The sequence below is a fragment of the Besnoitia besnoiti genome, chromosome X (genome assembly GCF_002563875.1).
Source record: "Besnoitia besnoiti strain Bb-Ger1 chromosome X, whole genome shotgun sequence".
Classification (NCBI taxonomy): domain Eukaryota; phylum Apicomplexa; class Conoidasida; order Eucoccidiorida; family Sarcocystidae; genus Besnoitia; species Besnoitia besnoiti.
Genome location: NC_042365.1, coordinates 1,033,949 through 1,057,984, shown reverse-complemented (window position 1 = coordinate 1,057,984; position 24,036 = coordinate 1,033,949). Strand labels below are relative to the sequence as shown.

General features: G+C 54.4%; 5 protein-coding genes across 5 annotated transcripts; all 5 read right to left on the bottom strand.

Annotated features, from left to right (window-relative positions):
* Positions 1-269: 269 nt before the first annotated feature.
* Positions 270-3,161, bottom strand: BESB_017040 (SCP family extracellular subfamily protein; the record flags this gene model as incomplete). The annotated part of the gene is made up of 5 exons (XM_029360419.1): positions 270-393; positions 718-891; positions 1,367-1,455; positions 2,063-2,271; positions 2,975-3,161. The coding sequence occupies 5 exons, from the start codon at positions 3,159-3,161 to the stop codon at positions 270-272; spliced, it is 783 nt and encodes a 260-aa protein (XP_029216395.1).
* A 2,359-nt stretch (positions 3,162-5,520) lies between these two features.
* On the bottom strand, positions 5,521-8,381 carry BESB_017030 (SCP family extracellular subfamily protein; the record flags this gene model as incomplete). The annotated part of the gene is made up of 5 exons (XM_029360418.1): positions 5,521-5,644; positions 5,970-6,134; positions 6,678-6,766; positions 7,273-7,439; positions 8,195-8,381. The coding sequence occupies 5 exons, from the start codon at positions 8,379-8,381 to the stop codon at positions 5,521-5,523; spliced, it is 732 nt and encodes a 243-aa protein (XP_029216394.1).
* A 2,043-nt stretch (positions 8,382-10,424) lies between these two features.
* Positions 10,425-13,814, bottom strand: BESB_017020 (SCP family extracellular subfamily protein; the record flags this gene model as incomplete). The annotated part of the gene is made up of 6 exons (XM_029360417.1): positions 10,425-10,548; positions 10,874-11,038; positions 11,582-11,670; positions 12,251-12,417; positions 13,173-13,349; positions 13,718-13,814. The coding sequence occupies 6 exons, from the start codon at positions 13,812-13,814 to the stop codon at positions 10,425-10,427; spliced, it is 819 nt and encodes a 272-aa protein (XP_029216393.1).
* Positions 13,815-15,401: 1,587 nt separating this feature from the next.
* Positions 15,402-18,336, bottom strand: BESB_017010 (SCP family extracellular subfamily protein; the record flags this gene model as incomplete). Its single annotated transcript, XM_029360416.1, has 5 exons — positions 15,402-15,525; positions 15,851-16,015; positions 16,559-16,647; positions 17,228-17,394; positions 18,150-18,336. The coding sequence occupies 5 exons, from the start codon at positions 18,334-18,336 to the stop codon at positions 15,402-15,404; spliced, it is 732 nt and encodes a 243-aa protein (XP_029216392.1).
* Positions 18,337-20,948: 2,612 nt separating this feature from the next.
* On the bottom strand, positions 20,949-22,075 carry BESB_017000 (SCP family extracellular subfamily protein; the record flags this gene model as incomplete). The annotated part of the gene is made up of 4 exons (XM_029360415.1): positions 20,949-21,072; positions 21,398-21,562; positions 21,736-21,740; positions 21,965-22,075. The coding sequence occupies 4 exons, from the start codon at positions 22,073-22,075 to the stop codon at positions 20,949-20,951; spliced, it is 405 nt and encodes a 134-aa protein (XP_029216391.1).
* Positions 22,076-24,036: the final 1,961 nt, after the last annotated feature.

Below are 24,036 nucleotides of genomic sequence, written 5' to 3'. Positions count from 1 at the left end.
AAAAGCAGCTATGCCAGTGACCCTCCATTTATTCACAAGAGGTGACGCGCCCGCGACGCTTGTCTCCGTCAGGCAAAGTCCCAGCAGGAGCCTATGCCACAAAGCCTCCTTCACACAGAACCTACACAGTACGGTCGCCCTCCCTTGGCACAGTTGCAGTGGCAGCCGCAGCACCGGACCGTGGGCTGCTCACCGCTCCGACTTGATCTCCCTTGACCTTAGTACTTCACTGCTCGAGGCTGAGAAAACCCCGCTTCGTGTTCCTCTCCTTATGCGACAAGGACATACACCAATGCACTAGTTGCGACAGCCACCGCAACTGTGCTGACCGGCGCGAGAGCCATGGCCCCCGAGATGCCGTCGCGCTTCTTGATGGCCTTCCACACTTCCTCCCTGCAAGAAGCATGCCAGACACGTGAGACACCCGCATACCAGATAACCACAGACACGAGCTCGCGCCGTGCGGCCTCAGGAGCCGACGGCCTGGACACTACGGCACCTATGTGGGCCCTGACGTGGGTCCGTTCTACGAATAATGCATGGCGTGGACGTACGACGAGCACTGGAGGGAGCAGAGACTACGGCGAAGCAGGATACCTATTTTAGTTGTGAAGAAAAACAGTACCTGCGACCAGGGACGCAGGGCCAATTGCCATCAGGCGTGACCGTGAGGGCCAGGAAGCGACTGTCCACATACTATGCGCTACAGGTGCTTACGAGAAAGGCGCCTGGCCCAAGTAGTTTCCTGCCGGCTGGTAGACACAGAACAGCTGGTTCCAACCTTCACAACCAATCGTACGTGCACAGCCTAGGCCTGTGCTTTTTGTCCACATAACTTGCGTGAAATGACCAACTGGTTCCTTCATGTTGCTCCACTCCGTTCCTGGGTAGCTGGACACAAGCACGGAAGTGAACAGAGCTGTGCCTAGGTCCAATTCAGGGAGCCTCGCCAAGCCATACCACAGGAGCTGTTCAGGGGCTGTAAACATTCATTTACGATTCCAGTCGCCAAAGTCACAGAGACCTACGGTGCACCTGGAATGCTATGAACCTGCATACAGAGACTCCAACGTGGTTGTCTAACCACACATATAGACAGCACCGCACGGTACCCGAATGAGAGCCTCTGGTTTCTCGACAGCATTGGCAGTTGACAAACGATACAGTGTGGTTCTGTATGCTTGTATACATTACTAAAACTACCCGTCCTCCGGCTGCGAACTTTACTGTACTAGGGTATGACCAGAATGAACTACCACGGTCTATCTTTGTCCGCGGCTGCCGCGAAAAAGCTACGAACGCCGCCGCACAAACACATGACTCACTAGCAAGCATCCTCTCTACCCTGTACAACTAAAAGACCTACTTTCCATCGAAGTACTGGATCTCGTCGTACCACGCCGTCACGGCGGCCTCGCACGTCGGGTTGTTTGACATATAGAGGTTCTCACCCATCTGTCAGGCTCCAAATCAGAAAAACATTTACGATGAAGGACTAATCGCACCGTCGACGCTCGAATGCATCGAGCCTTCTGTAACATATGGGAGGATCGACAATACACACGTCCGTACTAGTTGCGCGACAGGTATTTTTCTGGAGGCGTTTCTTGGGGCCTCCTCCGATAGGCAGGCTCCGCACAGCACTATATTGCCATCCTCACGTTGGCATCCTCCCCCATGATTCCAACCCGGCACCCTCCCCCATGATTCCAAACCGGCATCCTCCCCCATGATTCCAAAACGTCTGCAATATATCTCAGCAATGTCTAGCTCGCTTCAACTCAGCGGTTGACACGAGTATATTGTGTGTCTTCTGTTGGAGAACTCGCGCTAACAGTTGCGAGGCTATGCCTTTGCTGCGGGACGGATCTTCTTGCGTGCCGAACCACAGCGGGGATGGGGACCGCCACAAAGGTGTTACGGACTACAGATGCTGAAGTCAAAGGCACGCATCCGGCTGGTGACTGCGTTCCACAGGACTCCTCAGAGGATAACTGTTTGCGTTTGCTCCAACGAGAGGTTCTACATGTGAGGAAGGGGTCCATGTTGCATTTAGACATACCTCTTTTGCTTGGGACTCGGTGCTGTGCCCCTGAACCTTGCATTTTCCAACTGCTCTCTTCTCTACGAACTCCATCACCAGCGCCACGGCGTCGGCGTTTCTGGACATGGCCGGGAGCGGCACCTGGAGGTTTTCTGTTCTGTACTTGTTGTGAATGAGGAGGCAGGCTGCGACGGGAGACATGATGGACGAAGAATGGTCATAAATCCCTAACGAACGAAGCCGCACTCTGCAAATGCAAAATCTGTTCGCCGGGATCCGCTATATGACACCTCTGGACGGGCAAGAGTAGCACGAGAAAAATAGGTGGGCACCGCCACTCCCGCAGCAGAGAACAGGTGTGCCTGGCAAGTGAATCAACTCGTGCTTCAGAGGGTATTGTGTTCACTGTTGATGCACCTCGGCTGGGTTGCCAAATCGCGTCTCGCCCTCTGAGCTTGACTGCGTCTTGACTGTAACAGCTGTTCCCGGCCTGCTGGCTTGCCGACGCACACGAGTATCCGGCGTGGCCCGGAAGCGAAACGGCTCACGAGCCAAGTCTGTCAATTCACTAATTCGCGCCGTACGCGTCTAGCAGGCCAACCTCGCCCGGATGTCGTTTGCCTCGTACGATGCAGGGTCCTGGGGGGGGGGGGGTGGGGGGGCTATAGGTTCAAAGGGGGGCGGCTGTGAGTCTTGCGGGTACAGAAGCCACGTTCACGGGGCTCTGCGTTAACGTTGTTCCTTCACCAAAATCAATCGCCTTTTTGGATAGGCTCTCATGCGTCATTTCTTGCATTTACACGCGAAAATGTGCACTTACAGCAGCATACAGTTGGCGTACGCATGAAACGGACGATTCCACAGGCCCCGCATCGTCATTCACCCTCCTCATTTCACACGCACGGAGGTCGTCTGTTTTCTTCTACTTACCGTCAGTGACGTCCTTAGCGCCCAGATGAGATTCGCTTTCTGCAGCTCGAAGTGATGCCCTCGCTGCACTGTTGGCAGTGGACAACTGTCCGGCGTGCGTGGCGGTTCCGAAAAGAGGGGAGGAGCAACAGAGGGCGCCGACGAAGGCAGTGCCGAACTTAGTGACAAGCACGAGAACGGGAGCCATCGCTGCTACAGAATAAGTTGGCGGAGCAAACAGTTTACAACAGAGACAATAAACCCGATGTATGTTGGGAACTGCGGGAAAAGATCCAATAGCAAATAACGAATTCAAATATCGCGTGGTATCCCTCGCACAGGAAGGGCCCCATGAGTCCCTTGCCACGGCGCTAGCCCGCAGGCACCGGCAGCTTGTTGTCGGGTTAAATCCGACAGATTCCACGGCATGAAAAAAGCGACGAGAGGTGGCTCGACAGTCTACAAAACTATCTTCATCACCAAATGCGAGCAAACATTGAAACATGCCAGGTCAGGCGAAAAATATCCTGCTCACATACTGCCTTACTGCGAACCAAGTCCGCTATCGAGGTCGACATCTGCATCACCGATTTCGTCGATGCGCGTCAATGACGCGTCGCAAACTCCCTCAGTCTCCTGTGCGAGCGCCGGCAGAGACACCAGATGGGGAAGAGCTTTCGGAGGCTCGGCTGCGCGCACTGCTCCCTCTAATACGTACGCGCAACCGTTCTAGTTTTGTCTTTCTCCGCTATTCTTCGAGCGGACAGGACACCCGCGGGGAGATTCATCCGGCATGATTCCATCATCTGTAGTATGCTGAACCTCAGATAACAAAACTATTAGGTTAACACGTGTACAAGTATCGGGGTCAGGACAACGACGTGCACACGGTATGACACCACTGTGTGTGCACTTGTGAGAGAGGCCTGCGGTTCATGCTGAAGCATTTTCAGCTCAAACAGAGTCAGCAACATTTCCAGGACATGCACAGATACGCTACAAGCGGTAACGACGCTCACGTATCGGCACCGGCCCGGGGATCTGACGAGTGACTCGAGCTGCCTGACCCAGATGTGGTGTGGATGTGGCTATGCGAGGAAGAAGTGAGCACATACACTGAAATGTATTGAAGTTCCGAAGTGATCAGTATTTAACCTCACGGTATAGCAAAGCGGGAGAAAATTGTCGAATACCAAAGCATGGTGGCCCCGGAACTGCTCCACCACGGATTTCTCGAAAACAACCGGCACGTGACACAAGTCCCAGCACAGGCGCGCGGGCCGCATAGAGGTGCGAGCAGCCCGCAGCCTGCAGGACTTCGCCGAACCAGGACATCAACCTAATTACAAGCAGGGCTGGCGTCTCCATCTCCCACAGTGTGGAATTTGACGAAGTTAGAGCGGGCGCTGCGCGGACCAGGAGTACGCGTAGGTATTTGCCGCTTTGCGCGCGCCACTAGCGTACCGATTCACACGTGTTTCGGTCCGGCCTTGTGGAGCTGCAACACAGGAGTTACTTCCCCAGGTTCTAATTGTCCGTTTATGCAGCAGGGGTCTGCGGTGAAGGCGAAGATAGACATAACTCAGTCAGAATCGATGCTGCAGAGATTGAAAACAACTGTCCGTTGCCCTGTCCCTATAAAATGCGAGGGGTCCTGCGCAGGGGCTGAGAGCGTCGTGCGTGCGAACTAGCAGCCCGGAAAACCAAGTTCGGGGAGGATACCATCCATTATGAAGGTATATCGGGCACCAGCGGACATGCAGTTCTCTTTGTCGCGTCAGATGCGTACACGCGCAATACCCTCCGTAGCGTTGGGATGGCCATGATATGTCCCGGTGTTGAGCTGGAGTTTACTAACGTACTACTGAACGGGCGTCTGCGGTACGAGGTGACAGGAGCGTCGACCCCAGATAGCGAAGACTGGAAACAACAGCCGGATCGAACGCAGGAAGGTGCGGTGAGTCCACGTTCCGCAAGACCGTAGACATCCTAAGAAGACCTAATGCGTAGGCCGTTCCGGCAAGAGACGGCGGCCGAGCGCACAACCGTAGGAGTCATTCTCAGGGCTCACCGATGGTGTTGCCGTGCGTCCGCCCGGTTCGCTACACGACGCAATTGCAAAACCACTGCAATCGCTTATGGTTGGGATCGTGAACGCCAGCGAGCGGCCGCGGACTGATAGGTACTACTTTTGAAACGGGAAGTTCTCCTCCCGGCTCTCCCTGACTAGCCGAGAATATTCGATGCGGTTCAATTGACGTGTGTACGGGAGCCCAAACGAGTCTGCTCCGATAAACGTTCTAACAAATCCTGAACAGCAGCTAGACCAGCATCGAATTCACAAGGGGTGACGCGCCCGAGACGCCTCACTACACGAGGCGAAGTATCCGCAGGAGATGATGAAGCAAATCCCCCTTCACATACAATCTACCACACGGTCTGTCAGATTCAAAACTGATTTAGTTGCACTGACAGGGGTAGCGACACGTCGTGGGCTGCACAACAGACCAAATTGGTCCCTGCTAGATGGAACGCATCACCGCATGACGTTGGCCAAGCCCCACATCTTACGCGACGACGACATACAGCAATGCACCAGCTGCGACAGCCAATGCGCCTGTGCTGACCGGCGCGAGAGCCATGGCGCCCGAGAGACCGTCGCGCTTCTTGATGGACTTCCACACTGCCTCCCTGCAGGAATCGTGCCAGGCAAAGGCGGCAGCAGAGCACCACATAGAACAGAAACGAGGCGGCGTACTGCGGCCTCAGCAGCTGACGAAAAGAACACTGCAAAGCCTCTGGTGGGTATCAAGTGGCTTCTTTCCACGAACGATTCAAAACCGATGAATCCGCAACTGTCGTGTGGGAAGGCAGAAGTGGAAATCAAGCAAGCTACTGTAGCTCGCGGTGACTCATTGCAATCCAGGGCAGCACAACTCCGCAGGGAGTAGCTGCGCGGAGCCACGCATAGCGCCACGGAAAAAATTTGTACTGACAGTCTAGTATCTATGCTTACGAGAAAGGCGCCTCGCCCTCGTAATTGCCTGGAGGGCTGTAGAGGCAGAACAGTTGGTTCCATCCGGTGCAGCCTGTAGTCCGGGCGCATGCTAGGCCTGTGCTCTTTTCCCACATCATTTGAGTGAAGTGACCGATGCTCAAGTCCCACGTCGTCCCAGGGTATCTGGACACACCACAAGAAGTGGATGAAAAGTCAATTGTTTCCGTGCAGCGAGCGACTACCGCAGCCAGTAAGCACAGCGGGAAGTTGCGAGCTCCAAGGTCCTGGCAGCGCGCAGCCGCACCCTGGTGCATTGCCAAATGTCCAGCGTGTGACGCAGACAGCCTGCACCACGAAAGTGAGAACTCACGGCGATTTCCACATGTCATAGTTACACGAAAATGCGAACGCACGGCATGTTCACAAAGTCGCCCGTACTAGAAAATGAGCGAGACTCTCTTGTGCCTATGTGGTAACTGAGACGGACAGGCTTCGTTGCATCGTTGTACGGACGATTGCCTGGGAATGGACTGTGAATATACCGGTTCGAAGTGAGCCCTGATCTTCCCTTGACACCCGCTAAGCAACTACTCCACGACACCCTCGCGGCAGAAACCACTGTGTTCTACCCTCTCCTGTGTCACCAATTCCGCAGAAAAACGACCCAATCAAATTTAGGGCGACTAGCGGAAACACGGTCGCTCTCCTTGATGCCAAGGTACTTACTTTCCATTAAGCTTTTGGATCTCGTTGTACCACGCGGCCACGGCGCCTTCGCACGTTGGGTCGTTTGACAAGAACAGGTTCTCACCCATCTATAAGAGCCATGCACAAAAAAACTTGGTTGACATTAACATTTCCTAGTGGTTCAACACTCGAATTCAACCAGTCCTTGAAACCGAACGTCTGCGAGCTCTGACGGCCAGCACATTGCTTGCTTAGCTAGAGTGTACATTATACGAGAGTTTTTGATGGCACCGTGCAATATCAGCCACACATAGCGTCACCCTGTCTCCCACCGCGAGGCTGGGATTAGTCGCATTCTTCCAGAAAACGAGCACTACGGCGCATCGACATCCTTTCCGCATCCTCGCGAGGGATCAGATAAGCAGGACTACGTCTTGGGTGTGGTGCATCTGCACATCACGCGAGTAGTGCTCGTGATGAAGGGAGGAAATTCTTGCACGCGAGATACACCTCAGCAGAGCTGCACCCCAATGAGTCCCGAACTAGGGCTGCCCGAATGCAAAGGCGTCTAAAGGAAGGGAGGCCGAGCTCGAAACCGCCCGGTCACGACCGGGTTGGTGCCCCGTAGTCGTACATAATTTTGTTGAGATTCGGTGCTGTGCCCCTGGGTTTTGCACATTTCCTGAGCTCTTTTTTCGACGAATTCCATCACCACTTTCACTGCCTTCTCGCTCTTTTCCAATTTCGGGAGTGGGACGTCCAGGTTTTCCGTTCTGTACTTGTTGTGAAGGGCGAGGCACGCTGCAGCCAGAACATGCCACAAAAGAAGAAAAGCCTCTGCCCGTGTGTACAAAGATGCTGCAGATCTGCTGGTGTAAGCACGTGGTAGCCTCGTTCAATCGAAACCCCGCTTTGGTGGGTCTCCTCAGCACAGAATATAATATTCATATCAAACCTGCAAACTCATACACGTTCCTACGACACACAGAATCACGCACTGGCTGATTGACGGCATGAACTCGTGCTTCACAGGTTACCAGCTTCGATATGCACGCACGTGGAATGAACTGTCAAACTTGCCGCTGACTGCCGCGGCTGAACTGCACGGGCATTGCAAGGAACTCCCTACATAATTAGGAGGCACGACGCGTTGTCGTCGGTTCCTAGCGTGAACTGTCTCACACTTGCGGAGTGTCATGTTCCTGAGGTCACGTGTGTCTGGCGAGCAAGAGCCGCAAGAACTGTGCGGCTCTCACTCTACCTTTCTACGCCCCGTCCTAAGGCACCTCACGGCCTCCTCCCCTGGAGGATGCAGACTCCTCGTGGCTCGGGCGTGACTTGAGGTACTTCACAGATGGGGTCGACCCTTCTCCGCGTAGACCCGTTTGAGAAGGCGGAAAAGTCGAACATACAGCAGTCCACGCATCGGGCACACATGAAAAAGACTTGACTCTCACGACCTGAGTGGAAAATACGGCACGGTAACGCCACATCGTCTCCCCTTTGTAGGTTCAGGACTCGACCAACATACACGCGGAGCTTGTCGACCTACTCACCGTCAGTGAGGTCTTGAGCCTTCTTTTGCTCTGGTTCTGCTTCGGCTCCCTGTGATGCCTTTGCTGCGTTGTTGCCGGTGGGCAACTCCGCTCCCGAAGCGGCAGATCCGAAGAGAGCGGAGGAGCAAAGGAGGACCGCGACGAACGCGGCGCCGACCTTAATTGGCATCGCGAAAACTGGAGCCATTGTTGACAGATAGAAACCACACAGAAAACAGACGACAACTCATAAAACGAAAAAAGTGTCGATGAGGCGCTCATACAGCGCAAAGGGACTACACGTCGCGGTAGAAACATTCGCGTGCTACCCCTGCGCGACCCCGTGAATCCCGTCCACGGAGACTGGGCTCCCCAGCTCCCCCCCACGGTGTGCCCCGCTAACTTGTCAGCGGGCTGTCGCAATCGAGGCAGCCGCCTGGGAAAAAGCAGCGCGTGGGGCGTGGACGGGCTACTAAGCAGTTGAGATAGCCTATGATCGGAAGACGGGATGACGCGAGACCCAGTGGAAAGGGCACAGTATCTCTTACCCGCAGAGAATCGCTTACAACCAGGCTCAGACGAAGCGGTGACGCGAACACCGATGTGCTGTGCAGTCAGCTTCGGAAGTGGCCAGTGGGGATGGTATGCGAGATGAATGAGCATGTTGCAGTGAACAACGACTCGGGCACGCGCTGCTCCCAGAAAGGAGGAAACTGACGTAGTGATGCCAGTAGGGGGGCTGTGCCATAATACTGCGAGCTGCAGGACGCGTGCAGCGGATATGCGAACCACAAACGCCGCAGAATCTTGCGCCATGTTACAATGATGCTGTGCTTTGCCATTGGGGTAGTGAGGGCTAAAGAGCTGCCTCTGCGCAGTTTCAGCGTCTTGCCTGCTTTGTTTGCGCATGACCGTTCTGCATCAATGTGGCGATCGTACTGGTCCGGCAAGCCGACTTCCTCGTGGCGTAGCAACAGAAGCCGTACTAGCGCCTATAAGAAGCCATACATGCATCAGTGGGGTTCGCTCGATGTGAAGGCCAGTTGACATTCAGTGGCGTAGCCATCATCGCACGTAGCTAGGAGCGGACAGTGCAGATACACAGCCCAACTCTTTCACAGCACGTTGTGTGAAATCCGGTAGGAGCCGCACAGGACCTGAGGCTTCCGTTGGACACCGGGTCTAATAGCTACAGGATGGGAACCGTTTTTGAGAGCGGCTGCCAAGGCTACAGAATAAGACCGGCAAAATAGAATTCGAGGGAAGTGCTTCGAAACACAGACAGTTATATGACACGCCCCGATAGGCGGTATCTACAACTTAGCAACAGGGCTATCGTTAATAGTTAAGCCTCTGCATCTTCATGAACATGGTTCTTCTCTTTATTTAAAAGCGGAGCGAGTTTGGCTTTGCGTGTCTGAGGAGCCGACGCACGTCTTCCACGAAAAGGGTGGAGTAAACACTGCCAGTGATGTGGAGTCAGAACATACGCTGCGACTGAATTACTTGGCGAGGCCCCTGATTCCCCGCGACTAGAGTCCAAGACAGACCCATAACGCTAACACATTCATTGTTATTGCGGCTGAGAGAATCAGGCGACAGCCATGTCAGTGACGTGCTGTTTCCGGGCATAATACACATTTCGGCTCGACCGCTGTTTATAACCAACTCACAATGGTGTTTAACGCCTGCGACTGAGCAGCAACATGCCCTGAGTTAAATGTATTCTCGTCTGCCTTCGCTCTCGCACGCTGTTCCCCGTGCTTGAACAACTGGGAAAAATACCGTGACATGACACTGGGGAGAGTTCGAGCAGGGGATCGGGGGGGGGGGCGGGGGGGCGCTTCTTAGCAGCTGAGTTTGGGAGGGGGTGCCATTAAGACAAACGAGACTGATACACCGAATCCGCCAGCGAAGAACTGGCTCACGCACACAATGGAGCACAATCGATGTGTTCTAACGAAGGAACTGACAGACTCGAACCGACCGTCACGCCAGTGACGCTGCATTAATGTGATGTGGATGACCCGCCCTAGTGGCTATACCCATCGGCGCCACGAACCCCTGCAGCAGAGGGTGAAACGGATCCGCCTTCACATAACAAGACGGTCGACATGTTTAAACACTGAAGCAGGTGCGCCTTGCAGTCTCAGCGACACATCGAAGGTTCCTCATCAAGCCAAAATCGTTCCTCCTAGTTGCAACGCGTCACCGCACGACGTCGGCAAAACCTCGACGCGTGGTCGTCTCCTTACGCAACGAGGACGTGCAGCAATGCACCAGCTGCGACAGCCAATGCGCCTGTGCTGACCGGCGCGAGAGCCATGGCGCCCGAGAGACCGTCGCGCTTCTTGATGGACTTCCACACTGCCTCCCTGCAGGAATCGTGCCAGGCAAAGGCGGCAGCAGAGCACCACATAGAACAGAAACGAGGCGGCGTACTGCGGCCTCAGCAGCTGACGAAAAGAACACTGCAAAGCCTCTGGTGGGTATCAAGTGGCTTCTTTCCACGAACGATTCAAAACCGATGAATCCGCAACTGTCGTGTGGGAAGGCAGAAGTGGAAATCAAGCAAGCTACTGTAGCTCGCGGTGACTCATTGCAATCCAGGGCAGCACAACTCCGCAGGGAGTAGCTGCGCGGAGCCACGCATAGCGCCACGGAAAAAATTTGTACTGACAGTCTAGTATCTATGCTTACGAGAAAGGCGCCTCGCCCTCGTAATTGCCTGGAGGGCTGTAGAGGCAGAACAGTTGGTTCCATCCGGTGCAGCCTGTAGTCCGGGCGCATGCTAGGCCTGTGCTCTTTTCCCACATCATTTGAGTGAAGTGACCGATGCTCAAGTCCCACGTCGTCCCAGGGTATCTGGACACACCACAAGAAGTGGATGAAAAGTCAATTGTTTCCGTGCAGCGAGCGACTACCGCAGCCAGTAAGCACAGCGGGAAGTTGCGAGCTCCAAGGTCCTGGCAGCGCGCAGCCGCACCCTGGTGCATTGCCAAATGTCCAGCGTGTGACGCAGACAGCCTGCACCACGAAAGTGAGAACTCATGGCGATTTCCACATGTCATAGTTACACGAAAATGCGAACGCACGGCATGTTCACAAAGTCGCCCGTACTAGAACATGAGCGAGACTCTCTTGTGCCTATGTGGTAACTGAGACGGACAGGCTTCGTTGCATCGTTGTACGGACGATTGCCTGGGAATGGACTGTGAATATACCGGTTCGAAGTGAGCCCTGATCTTCCCTTGACACCCGCTAAGCAACTACTCCACGACACCCTCGCGGCAGAAACCACTGTGTTCTACCCTCTCCTGTGTCACCAATTCCGCAGAAAAACGACCCAATCAAATTTAGGGCGACTACTGGAAACACGGTCGCTCTCCTTGATGCCAAGGTACTTACTTTCCATTAAGCTTTTGGATCTCGTTGTACCACGCGGCCACGGCGCCTTCGCACGTTGGGTCGTTTGACAAGAACAGGTTCTCACCCAGCTGTTTGCATGGCACACAGAAAAGCATGTTGGAAAACTGGATTTCCTACGGGCCCAACATTCGGATTTATCAAGCCATTGAAAATCACGTAAAGAGGACAACGACGATCGACGGTTTTTTCTTTGGCTGCCACGCCTGTGATTACAGATCCGTCTTTGCGGGTGCCTTCTTCTATCAAAGCAGCATACAGTACCCATCCCGTCCCTCCTCCGCCACGTTATCTCCCGCCCCCTTCTTCCGGAGAGACGACACCGTGGCAAACCAATCTCGAATTCAGTAGTTGGCGCATGGGTTTACACAAGAACATTTCCGTTTCGCTTGCGCCACCATGGAGGAAGGAAGTTACGTCAACATTTTAGCGGTAATACCCGTAGAGTGAGCTGAACCCTCGTCGCACGTGTGTTGCAGCCGAGGATCGGACCACCAGAAAGAGATGTTTCCCAATCTGGAATGTTGATACCTCCATGGCGGGTCCTCCGTTTGTGTCCGAGACCCAAGAAGCACCGACGAATCCCTATCTGCCGTTCTCGCGTTTCTGACGTGTTCGTGAGCAGCACCACGTCCTTCCCCTCGGACTTACTCCTTTTCTTTCATTCGCGTCACTGTGGCCTCCTTTCTGACAGCCTTGTTTTGCTCTATCTTCTACGAACTTTAACACCAGTTCTACCGCGGACTCGTCCTTCTTCATTTCCGGTAGGGGCACTTCGAGGTTTTCCATTCTGTACTTGTTGTGAAGGGCGAGGCACGCTGCAGCCAGAACATGCCACAAAAGAAGAAAAGCCTCTGCCCGTGTGTACAAAGATGCTGCAGATCTGCTGGTGTAAGCACGTGGTAGCCTCGTTCAATCGAAACCCCGCTTTGGTGGGTCTCCTCAGCACAGAATATAATATTCATATCAAACCTGCAAACTCATACACGTTCCTACGACACACAGAATCACGCACTGGCTGATTGACGGCATGAACTCGTGCTTCACAGGTTACCAGCTTCGATATGCACGCACGTGGAATGAACTGTCAAACTTGCCGCTGACTGCCGCGGCTGAACTGCACGGGCATTGCAAGGAACTCCCTACATAATTAGGAGGCACGACGCGTTGTCGTCGGTTCCTAGCGTGAACTGTCTCACACTTGCGGAGTGTCATGTTCCTGAGGTCACGTGTGTCTGGCGAGCAAGAGCCGCAAGAACTGTGCGGCTCTCACTCTACCTTTCTACGCCCCGTCCTAAGGCACCTCACGGCCTCCTCCCCTGGAGGATGCAGACTCCTCGTGGCTCGGGCGTGACTTGAGGTACTTCACAGATGGGGTCGACCCTTCTCCGCGTAGACCCGTTTGAGAAGGCGGAAAAGTCGAACATACAGCAGTCCACGCATCGGGCACACATGAAAAAGACTTGACTCTCACGACCTGAGTGGAAAATACGGCACGGTAACGCCACATCGTCTCCCCTTTGTAGGTTCAGGACTCGACCAACATACACGCGGAGCTTGTCGACCTACTCACCGTCAGTGAGGTCTTGAGCCTTCTTTTGCTCTGGTTCTGCTTCGGCTCCCTGTGATGCCTTTGCTGCGTTGTTGCCGGTGGGCAACTCCGCTCCCGAAGCGGCAGATCCGAAGAGAGCGGAGGAGCAAAGGAGGACCGCGACGAACGCGGCGCCGACCTTAATTGGCATCGCGAAAACTGGAGCCATTGTTGACAGATAGAAACCACACAGAAAACAGACGACAACTCATAAAACGAAAAAAGTGTCGATGAGGCGCTCATACAGCGCAAAGGGACTACACGTCGCGGTAGAAACATTCGCGTGCTACCCCTGCGCGACCCCGTGAATCCCGTCCACGGAGACTGGGCTCCCCAGCTCCCCCCCACGGTGTGCCCCGCTAACTTGTCAGCGGGCTGTCGCAATCGAGGCAGCCGCCTGGGAAAAAGCAGCGCGTGGGGCGTGGACGGGCTACTAAGCAGTTGAGATAGCCTATGATCGGAAGACGGGATGACGCGAGACCCAGTGGAAAGGGCACAGTATCTCTTACCCGCAGAGAATCGCTTACAACCAGGCTCAGACGAAGCGGTGACGCGAACACCGATGTGCTGTGCAGTCAGCTTCGGAAGTGGCCAGTGGGGATGGTATGCGAGATGAATGAGCATGTTGCAGTGAACAACGACTCGGGCACGCGCTGCTCCCAGAAAGGAGGAAACTGACGTAGTGATGCCAGTAGGGGGGCTGTGCCATAATACTGCGAGCTGCAGGACGCGTGCAGCGGATATGCGAACCACAAACGCCGCAGAATCTTGCGCCATGTTACAATGATGCTGTGCTTTGCCATTGGGGTAGTGAGGGCTAAAGAGCTGCCTCTGCGCAGTTTCAGCGTCTTGCCTGCTTTGTTTGCGCATGACCGTTCTGCATCAATGTGGCGATCGTACTGGTCCGGCAAGCCGACTTCCTCGTGGCGTAGCAACAGAAGCCGTACTAGCGCCTATAAGAAGCCATACATGCATCAGTGGGGTTCGCTCGATGTGAAGGCCAGTTGACATTCAGTGGCGTAGCCATCATCGCACGTAGCTAGGAGCGGACAGTGCAGATACACAGCCCAACTCTTTCACAGCACGTTGTGTGAAATCCGGTAGGAGCCGCACAGGACCTGAGGCTTCCGTTGGACACCGGGTCTAATAGCTACAGGATGGGAACCGTTTTTGAGAGCGGCTGCCAAGGCTACAGAATAAGACCGGCAAAATAGAATTCGAGGGAAGTGCTTCGAAACACAGACAGTTATATGACACGCCCCGATAGGCGGTATCTACAACTTAGCAACAGGGCTATCGTTAATAGTTAAGCCTCTGCATCTTCATGAACATGGTTCTTCTCTTTATTTAAAAGCGGAGCGAGTTTGGCTTTGCGTGTCTGAGGAGCCGACGCACGTCTTCCACGAAAAGGGTGGAGTAAACACTGCCAGTGATGTGGAGTCAGAACATACGCTGCGACTGAATTACTTGGCGAGGCCCCTGATTCCCCGCGACTAGAGTCCAAGACAGACCCATAACGCTAACACATTCATTGTTATTGCGGCTGAGAGAATCAGGCGACAGCCATGTCAGTGACGTGCTGTTTCCGGGCATAATACACATTTCGGCTCGACCGCTATTTATAACCAACTCACAATGGTGTTTAACGCCTGCGACTGAGCAGCAACATGCCCTGAGTTAAATGTATTCTCGTCTGCCTTCGCTCTCGCACGCTGTTCCCCGTGCTTGAACAACTGGGAAAAATACCGTGACATGACACTGGGGAGAGTTCGAGCAGGGGATCGGGGGGGGGGCGGGGGGGCGCTTCTTAGCAGCTGAGTTTGGGAGGGGGTGCCATTAAGACAAACGAGACTGATACACCGAATCCGCCAGCGAAGAACTGGCTCACGCACACAATGGAGCACAATCGATGTGTTCTAACGAAGGAACTGACAGACTCGAACCGACCGTCACGCCAGTGACGCTGCATTAATGTGATGTGGATGACCCGCCCTAGTGGCTATACCCATCGGCGCCACGAACCCCTGCAGCAGAGGGTGAAACGGATCCGCCTTCACATAACAAGACGGTCGACATGTTTAAACACTGAAGCAGGTGCGCCTTGCAGTCTCAGCGACACATCGAAGGTTCCTCATCAAGCCAAAATCGTTCCTCCTAGTTGCAACGCGTCACCGCACGACGTCGGCAAAACCTCGACGCGTGGTCGTCTCCTTACGCAACGAGGACGTGCAGCAATGCACCAGCTGCGACAGCCAATGCGCCTGTGCTGACCGGCGCGAGAGCCATGGCGCCCGAGAGACCGTCGCGCTTCTTGATGGACTTCCACACTGCCTCCCTGCAGGAATCGTGCCAGGCAAAGGCGGCAGCAGAGCACCACATAGAACAGAAACGAGGCGGCGTACTGCGGCCTCAGCAGCTGACGAAAAGAACACTGCAAAGCCTCTGGTGGGTATCAAGTGGCTTCTTTCCACGAACGATTCAAAACCGATGAATCCGCAACTGTCGTGTGGGAAGGCAGAAGTGGAAATCAAGCAAGCTACTGTAGCTCGCGGTGACTCATTGCAATCCAGGGCAGCACAACTCCGCAGGGAGTAGCTGCGCGGAGCCACGCATAGCGCCACGGAAAAAATTTGTACTGACAGTCTAGTATCTATGCTTACGAGAAAGGCGCCTCGCCCTCGTAATTGCCTGGAGGGCTGTAGAGGCAGAACAGTTGGTTCCATCCGGTGCAGCCTGTAGTCCGGGCGCATGCTAGGCCTGTGCTCTTTTCCCACATCATTTGAGTGAAGTGACCGATGCTCAAGTCCCACGTCGTCCCAGGGTATCTGGACACACCACAAGAAGTGGATGAAAAGTCAATTGTTTCCGTGCAGCGAGCGACTACCGCAGCCAGTAAGCACAGCGGGAAGTTGCGAGCTCCAAGGTCCTGGCAGCGCGCAGCCGCACCCTGGTGCATTGCCAAATGTCCAGCGTGTGACGCAGACAGCCTGCACCACGAAAGTGAGAACTCATGGCGATTTCCACATGTCATAGTTACACGAAAATGCGAACGCACGGCATGTTCACAAAGTCGCCCGTACTAGAACATGAGCGAGACTCTCTTGTGCCTATGTGGTAACTGAGACGGACAGGCTTCGTTGCATCGTTGTACGGACGATTGCCTGGGAATGGACTGTGAATATACCGGTTCGAAGTGAGCCCTGATCTTCCCTTGACACCCGCTAAGCAACTACTCCACGACACCCTCGCGGCAGAAACCACTGTGTTCTACCCTCTCCTGTGTCACCAATTCCGCAGAAAAACGACCCAATCAAATTTAGGGCGACTACTGGAAACACGGTCGCTCTCCTTGATGCCAAGGTACTTACTTTCCATTAAGCTTTTGGATCTCGTTGTACCACGCGGCCACGGCGCCTTCGCACGTTGGGTCGTTTGACAAGAACAGGTTCTCACCCAGCTGTTTGCATGGCACACAGAAAAGCATGTTGGAAAACTGGATTTCCTACGGGCCCAACATTCGGATTTATCAAGCCATTGAAAATCACGTAAAGAGGACAACGACGATCGACGGTTTTTTCTTTGGCTGCCACGCCTGTGATTACAGATCCGTCTTTGCGGGTGCCTTCTTCTATCAAAGCAGCATACAGTACCCATCCCGTCCCTCCTCCGCCACGTTATCTCCCGCCCCCTTCTTCCGGAGAGACGACACCGTGGCAAACCAATCTCGAATTCAGTAGTTGGCGCATGGGTTTACACAAGAACATTTCCGTTTCGCTTGCGCCACCATGGAGGAAGGAAGTTACGTCAACATTTTAGCGGTAATACCCGTAGAGTGAGCTGAACCCTCGTCGCACGTGTGTTGCAGCCGAGGATCGGACCACCAGAAAGAGATGTTTCCCAATCTGGAATGTTGATACCTCCATGGCGGGTCCTCCGTTTGTGTCCGAGACCCAAGAAGCACCGACGAATCCCTATCTGCCGTTCTCGCGTTTCTGACGTGTTCGTGAGCAGCACCACGTCCTTCCCCTCGGACTTACTCCTTTTCTTTCATTCGCGTCACTGTGGCCTCCTTTCTGACAGCCTTGTTTTGCTCTATCTTCTACGAACTTTAACACCAGTTCTACCGCGGACTCGTCCTTCTTCATTTCCGGTAGGGGCACTTCGAGGTTTTCCATTCTGTACTTGTTGTGAAGGGCGAGGCACGCTGCAGCCAGAACATGCCACAAAAGAAGAAAAGCCTCTGCCCGTGTGTACAAAGATGCTGCAGATCTGCTGGTGTAAGCACGTGGTAGCCTCGTTCAATCGAAACCCCGCTTTGGTGGGTCTCCTCAGCACAGAATATAATATTCATATCAAACCTGCAAACTCATACACGTTCCTACGACACACAGAATCACGCACTGGCTGATTGACGGCATGAACTCGTGCTTCACAGGTTACCAGCTTCGATATGCACGCACGTGGAATGAACTGTCAAACTTGCCGCTGACTGCCGCGGCTGAACTGCACGGGCATTGCAAGGAACTCCCTACATAATTAGGAGGCACGACGCGTTGTCGTCGGTTCCTAGCGTGAACTGTCTCACACTTGCGGAGTGTCATGTTCCTGAGGTCACGTGTGTCTGGCGAGCAAGAGCCGCAAGAACTGTGCGGCTCTCACTCTACCTTTCTACGCCCCGTCCTAAGGCACCTCACGGCCTCCTCCCCTGGAGGATGCAGACTCCTCGTGGCTCGGGCGTGACTTGAGGTACTTCACAGATGGGGTCGACCCTTCTCCGCGTAGACCCGTTTGAGAAGGCGGAAAAGTCGAACATACAGCAGTCCACGCATCGGGCACACATGAAAAAGACTTGACTCTCACGACCTGAGTGGAAAATACGGCACGGTAACGCCACATCGTCTCCCCTTTGTAGGTTCAGGACTCGACCAACATACACGCGGAGCTTGTCGACCTACTCACCGTCAGTGAGGTCTTGAGCCTTCTTTTGCTCTTGTTCTGGTGCGGTTCGCTGTGATGCCTTCGCTGCGTTGTTGTCGGTGGGCAACTCCGCTCCCGAAGCGGCAGATCCGAAGAGAGCGGAGGAGCAAAGGAGGACCGCGACGAACGCGGCGCCGACCTTAATTGGCATCGCGAAAACTGGAGCCATTGTTGACAGATAGAAACCACACAGAAAACAGACGACAACTCATAAAACGAAAAAAGTGTCGATGAGGCGCTCATACAGCGCAAAGGGACTACACGTCGCGGTAGAAACATTCGCGTGCTACCCCTGCGCGACCCCGTGAATCCCGTCCACGGAGACTGGGCTCCCCAGCTCCCCCCCACGGTGTGCCCCGCTAACTTGTCAGCGGGCTGTCGCAATCGAGGCAGCCGCCTGGGAAAAAGCAGCGCGTGGGGCGTGGACGGGCTACTAAGCAGTTGAGATAGCCTATGATCGGAAGACGGGATGACGCGAGACCCAGTGGAAAGGGCACAGTATCTCTTACCCGCAGAGAATCGCTTACAACCAAGCGTGTTACCACCGAATAAAGCTGGGGAACCGTTTTCTTCTGCACGGGGGGGGGGGGGGGGGGGTTTCCAAACCCGGTAGAATCCCCCATGCGAGCGCGGACATAGCCACCCGACCTGCATGAGTTTCACATCGGAATAAACCACTGCACCACAAGGTCATTCGACACCCAGATAATAACTCTATGGTTTCATTCCCTCATGTATGAGCCGGCGCGTAGCGTGCCGGAGACACTTGCCGGGCAAAATATCCCAAACCGCGGCGATGCTGGCACCCCGCGCCCCTTCCTTCACACGGAGACGTGCCGCGGCAACAACATGGGGCGAGAACGATTGCGCATTCAGTTGCGATCGCCGTCTGAGCATCTACGGGATACCAAGGCGTCGGGTTCACATTTGTGCACCGGCGGAATGGTCCACCTTTCCACGAAGAGGTGTCTTGCACAATGCAAATGTGCTCACGCGTCCGCTCCAAGCGCCTTCTGACGCAGGTCGCATAAAGGAGCCGGAAAATATAAGAAGTGTTGTGTGTGTGTGTGTGTGTGTACGGGTGAGGCGACAAAGACAGAAGCGCAGACGAACCGGTGACGCGAACACCGATGTGCTGAGCAGTCAGCTTCGGGAAGTGGCCGGTGGGGATGGTATGCGAGATGAATGAGCATGTTGCAGTGAACAACGACTCGGGCACGGGCTGCTCCCAGAAAGGCGGAAACTGACGCAGTGATGCCAGTAGGGGGGCTGTGCCATAATACTGCGAGCTGCAGGACGCGTGCAGCGGATATGCGAACCACAAACGCCGCAGAATCTTGCGCCATGTTACAATGATGCTGTGCTTTGCCATTGGGGTAGTGAGGGCTAAAGAGCTGCCTCTGCGCAGTTTCAGCGTCTTGCCTGCTTTGTTTGCGCATGACCGTTCTGCATCAATGTAGCGATCGTACTGGTCCGGCAAGCCGACTTCCTCGTGGCGTAGCAACAGAAGCCGTACTAGCGCCTATAAGAAGCCATACATGCATCAGTGGGGTTCGCTCGATGTGAAGGCCAGTTGACATTCAGTGGCGTAGCCATCATCGCACGTAGCTAGGAGCGGACAGTGCAGATACACAGCCCAACTCTTTCACAGCACGTTGTGTGAAATCCGGTAGGAGCCGCACAGGACCTGAGGCTTCCGTTGGACACCGGGTCTAATAGCTACAGGATGGGAACCGTTTTTGAGAGCGGCTGCCAAGGCTACAGAATAAGACCGGCAAAATAGAATTCGAGGGAAGTGCTTCGAAACACAGACAGTTATATGACACGCCCCGATAGGCGGTATCTACAACTTAGCAACAGGGCTATCGTTAATAGTTAAGCCTCTGCATCTTCATGAACATGGTTCTTCTCTTTATTTAAAAGCGGAGCGAGTTTGGCTTTGCGTGTCTGAGGAGCCGACGCACGTCTTCCACGAAAAGGGTGGAGTAAACACTGCCAGTGATGTGGAGTCAGAACATACGCTGCGACTGAATTACTTGGCGAGGCCCCTGATTCCCCGCGACTAGAGTCCAAGACAGAGCCATAACGCTAACACATTCATTGTTATTGCGGCTGAGAGAATCAGGCGACAGCCATGTCAGTGACGTGCTGTTTCCGGGCATAATACACATTTCGGCTCGACCGCTGTTTATAACCAACTCACAATGGTGTTTAACGCCTGCGACTGAGCAGCAACATGCCCTGAGTTAAATGTATTCTCGTCTGCCTTCGCTCTCGCACGCTGTTCCCCGTGCTTGAACAACTGGGAAAAATACCGTGACATGACACTGGGGAGAGTTCGAGCAGGGGATCGGGGGGGGGGGCGGGGGGGCGCTTCTTAGCAGCTGAGTTTGGGAGGGGGTGCCATTAAGACAAACGAGACTGATACACCGAATCCGCCAGCGAAGAACTGGCTCACGCACACAATGGAGCACAATCGATGTGTTCTAACGAAGGAACTGACAGACTCGAACCGACCGTCACGCCAGTGACGCTGCATTAATGTGATGTGGATGACCCGCCCTAGTGGCTATACCCATCGGCGCCACGAACCCCTGCAGCAGAGGGTGAAACGGATCCGCCTTCACATAACAAGACGGTCGACATGTTTAAACACTGAAGCAGGTGCGCCTTGCAGTCTCAGCGACACATCGAAGGTTCCTCATCAAGCCAAAATCGTTCCTCCTAGTTGCAACGCGTCACCGCGCGACGTCGGCAAAACCTCGACGCGTGGTCGTCTCCTTACGCAACGAGGACGTGCAGCAATGCACCAGCTGCGACAGCCAATGCGCCTGTGCTGACCGGCGCGAGAGCCATGGCGCCAGAGAGACCGTCGCGCTTCTTGATGGACTTCCACACCGCCTCCCTGCAGGAATCGTGCCAGGCAAAGGCGGCAGCAGAGCACCACATAGAACAGAAACGAGGCGACGTACTGCGGCCTCAGCAGCTGACGAAAAGAACACTGCAAAGCCTCTGGTGGGTATCAAGTGGCTTCTTTCCACGAACGATTCAAAACCGATGAATCCGCAACTGTCGTGTGGGAAGGCAGAAGTGGAAATCAAGCAAGCTACTGTAGCTCGCGGTGACTCATTGCAATCCAGGGCAGCACAACTCCGCAGGGAGTAGCTGCGCGGAGCCACGCATAGCGCCACGGAAAAAATTTGTACTGACAGTCTAGTATCTATGCTTACGAGAAAGGCGCCTCGCCCTCGTAATTGCCTGGAGGGCTGTAGAGGCAGAACAGTTGGTTCCATCCGGTGCAGCCTGTAGTCCGGGCGCATGCTAGGCCTGTGCTTTTTTCCCACATCACTTGAGTGAAGTGACCGATGCTCAAGTCCCACGTCGTCCCAGGGTATCTGGACACACAACAAGAAGTGAGCTGGATGACCAGCGAACTGCTGCCCTAGAACAAGGAACTATGGCAACCAACGGATGGAGGTGAATGCAGAGCTCCATGAAGGCCCTAGCATTGTGTGGCCGCACCCAACCATTGCCAAAAAAAGACCAGCTTGTGACCCACGCATCCTACCCGGCCTACACCACAACAGCGAGAAAGCATACCGGAATCCAGCATCAGTTACACAAAAATGTGAATGCCCCACATGTTGTCTAGCTCGCGGGGACTAACTCACGGGCCGTGCGGCCCTCTCATCCTCTCAAGTGGTACCCAAGAGCGATAGGCTTAGTTGCAGCGTCGCCAGGACGATTGGCTGAGATTGGCCTTGACTACACAGGTTCAAAAGAAGCCCCGATCTTACCGTGACACCCGTTAAGCAATTACTGCACAACACCTCCGGAGGAACCCACGGTGGTCTACCCTCGCCTGTGTCTTCCCACTCCCGCAAAAACGACGCCCAAATGAAATGCATGGCGGCTAGCGGAGCGCACGGTTATTTTCCTTGAAGCCAAAGTACTTCTTTCCCCTGAAGTGTTTGGATCTCGTTGGACCACGCCGCCACGGCACCTCCACACGTCGGGTCGTTTGACAAGAAGAGGTCCTCACTCAGCTGTCCGCGTGACACAGAATAACATGTTTGAAGAGCGGATTCTCTACAAGCTCGACGTTTGATTCATCCAGCCCCTGAAACCGTATGTCCGGCAGCTTTGACGCTTAACGCGTTGCTCGATTGCCTAGATGTACATTACTCGAATTGTTTTTGCTGGCATCTTCCATTATCGGCCACACATGGCGTCACCCTGTCTCCCACGATGAGGCTGGTGTCACTTCCAGAAAATGTGCACTACGGCGCAGCAACTTCCTTTTTGCATTGTAGAGCGCTCACACAAGCATAACTGCATTTTCAATGTGATGTGTCCCTCGAAAGTAGTGCTCGCGATATGAAGGCGACATTCTTTGCATGGGAACTTAATCACACAAGAGGCAGCAAGCACCCGTCGGATGCGTTTACCAACTAGGTGAGCCCGAAGGCGAAGGCGGTTAAGGGAAGGGGGCCCGAGCTCGAAACTGCTCGGCCACGCTATGCCCCTTGCCGCACATGATTTTTTCTGAGATTCGGTGCTGTGTCCCTGGGTCGCGCGTTTCCCCGCTCCTTTTTTTTCAACAAATTCCATCACCACCGCCAGCGCGGCATCGTCCTTGACCATCTCCGGGAGTGGGGTGTCGAGATTCTCCCTTCTGTATTTGTTGTAAAGAGTGAGGCAACCTGCAGCCTGAGCATATCACATGATAAACGACTGTGCACGTATGTGGAGAGATGCTGCATATCTGCATGTGCACACGCGAAGCAGCCTCGTTCAATCAAAGCCCCGCTTTAATGGGCCTCTTCAGCACAGAATATTATATTCATATGCAAACCTGCAAATTCATATACGTTCCTACGACACACAGAATAACAAATATGCGTTGATGGCATGAGCTTGCGCTTCATAGGTTACACGGCCCGACATGGAAGCACGCGGACTGAGCTGTCAATCTACCCTCTGACTGCCGCGGCTGATTGCACGAATATTTCGACGAACAGTCCCACCAGGATTTGGAGCTACGACGCGTTTCGACGACATCGGGTCTTCAAGTGGATTGCCTCACAAGTACGAAGCGTCATGTGTGTTAAATCATGGGCGTCTGGCGTGCAATAGTCGTGAGACATCTACGCGGCATGCACTCTACCTTTCCCCGCCTCGTACTAGAGGAACCTCAAGGGCTCCCGATGTTTGAGAACGGCAAACTTGTCGTATCCCGGTTATGACGTGAGCTATTCTGCAGACGCGGTCGACCGTTCTCCACGTAGACTCGTTCGTGAAGGCAGAAGCTCTCGAATATACAGCAGTCCAGGCAAGAGGCAAACACGAAAAAGACTGGATGTGCACGCCCTAGACGAATTAAACATTGCGGGAATGCTACGTCGTCTCTCGTCCCCAGACTAACGACCGGGCGACCCCAGACGCGTGTAGCCTGCGGGGACGGAGAGGGAGAAGCGAGCACGGAAGATGACTGCTCTGAGATGGCAAGCGCTTTTCTTGGCGACTTAGGGCGCTGAGTGGTTTCTGCCGGAAACGGAGCATGTTGAGATACGTAACGGTGATGAGCATGATGGAGAGGGTAGCAGAGGAGGTGGGATTCGTTTCGGTACCGTGAGAGTTACTCTGCACTGAGTCGGACGCTGGGAGATTTTTCCCTAGTAGTAGGGCATGTTGGAGAGCTCATCGACTCGGGAAGGCCCCCCGAAAGTGTGTAGGGTCGACGGTTTCAGCAGGGTGCGCGCTACGTGGTGCCAGCAGCACCTCAGGAGGTCTGCCAATAAGAGCTGCCTTGCAAGATTAAGCAGAGCTACAGTGAGGCCGGCTTCCACGGTGTGAAACGTGAGGGCGC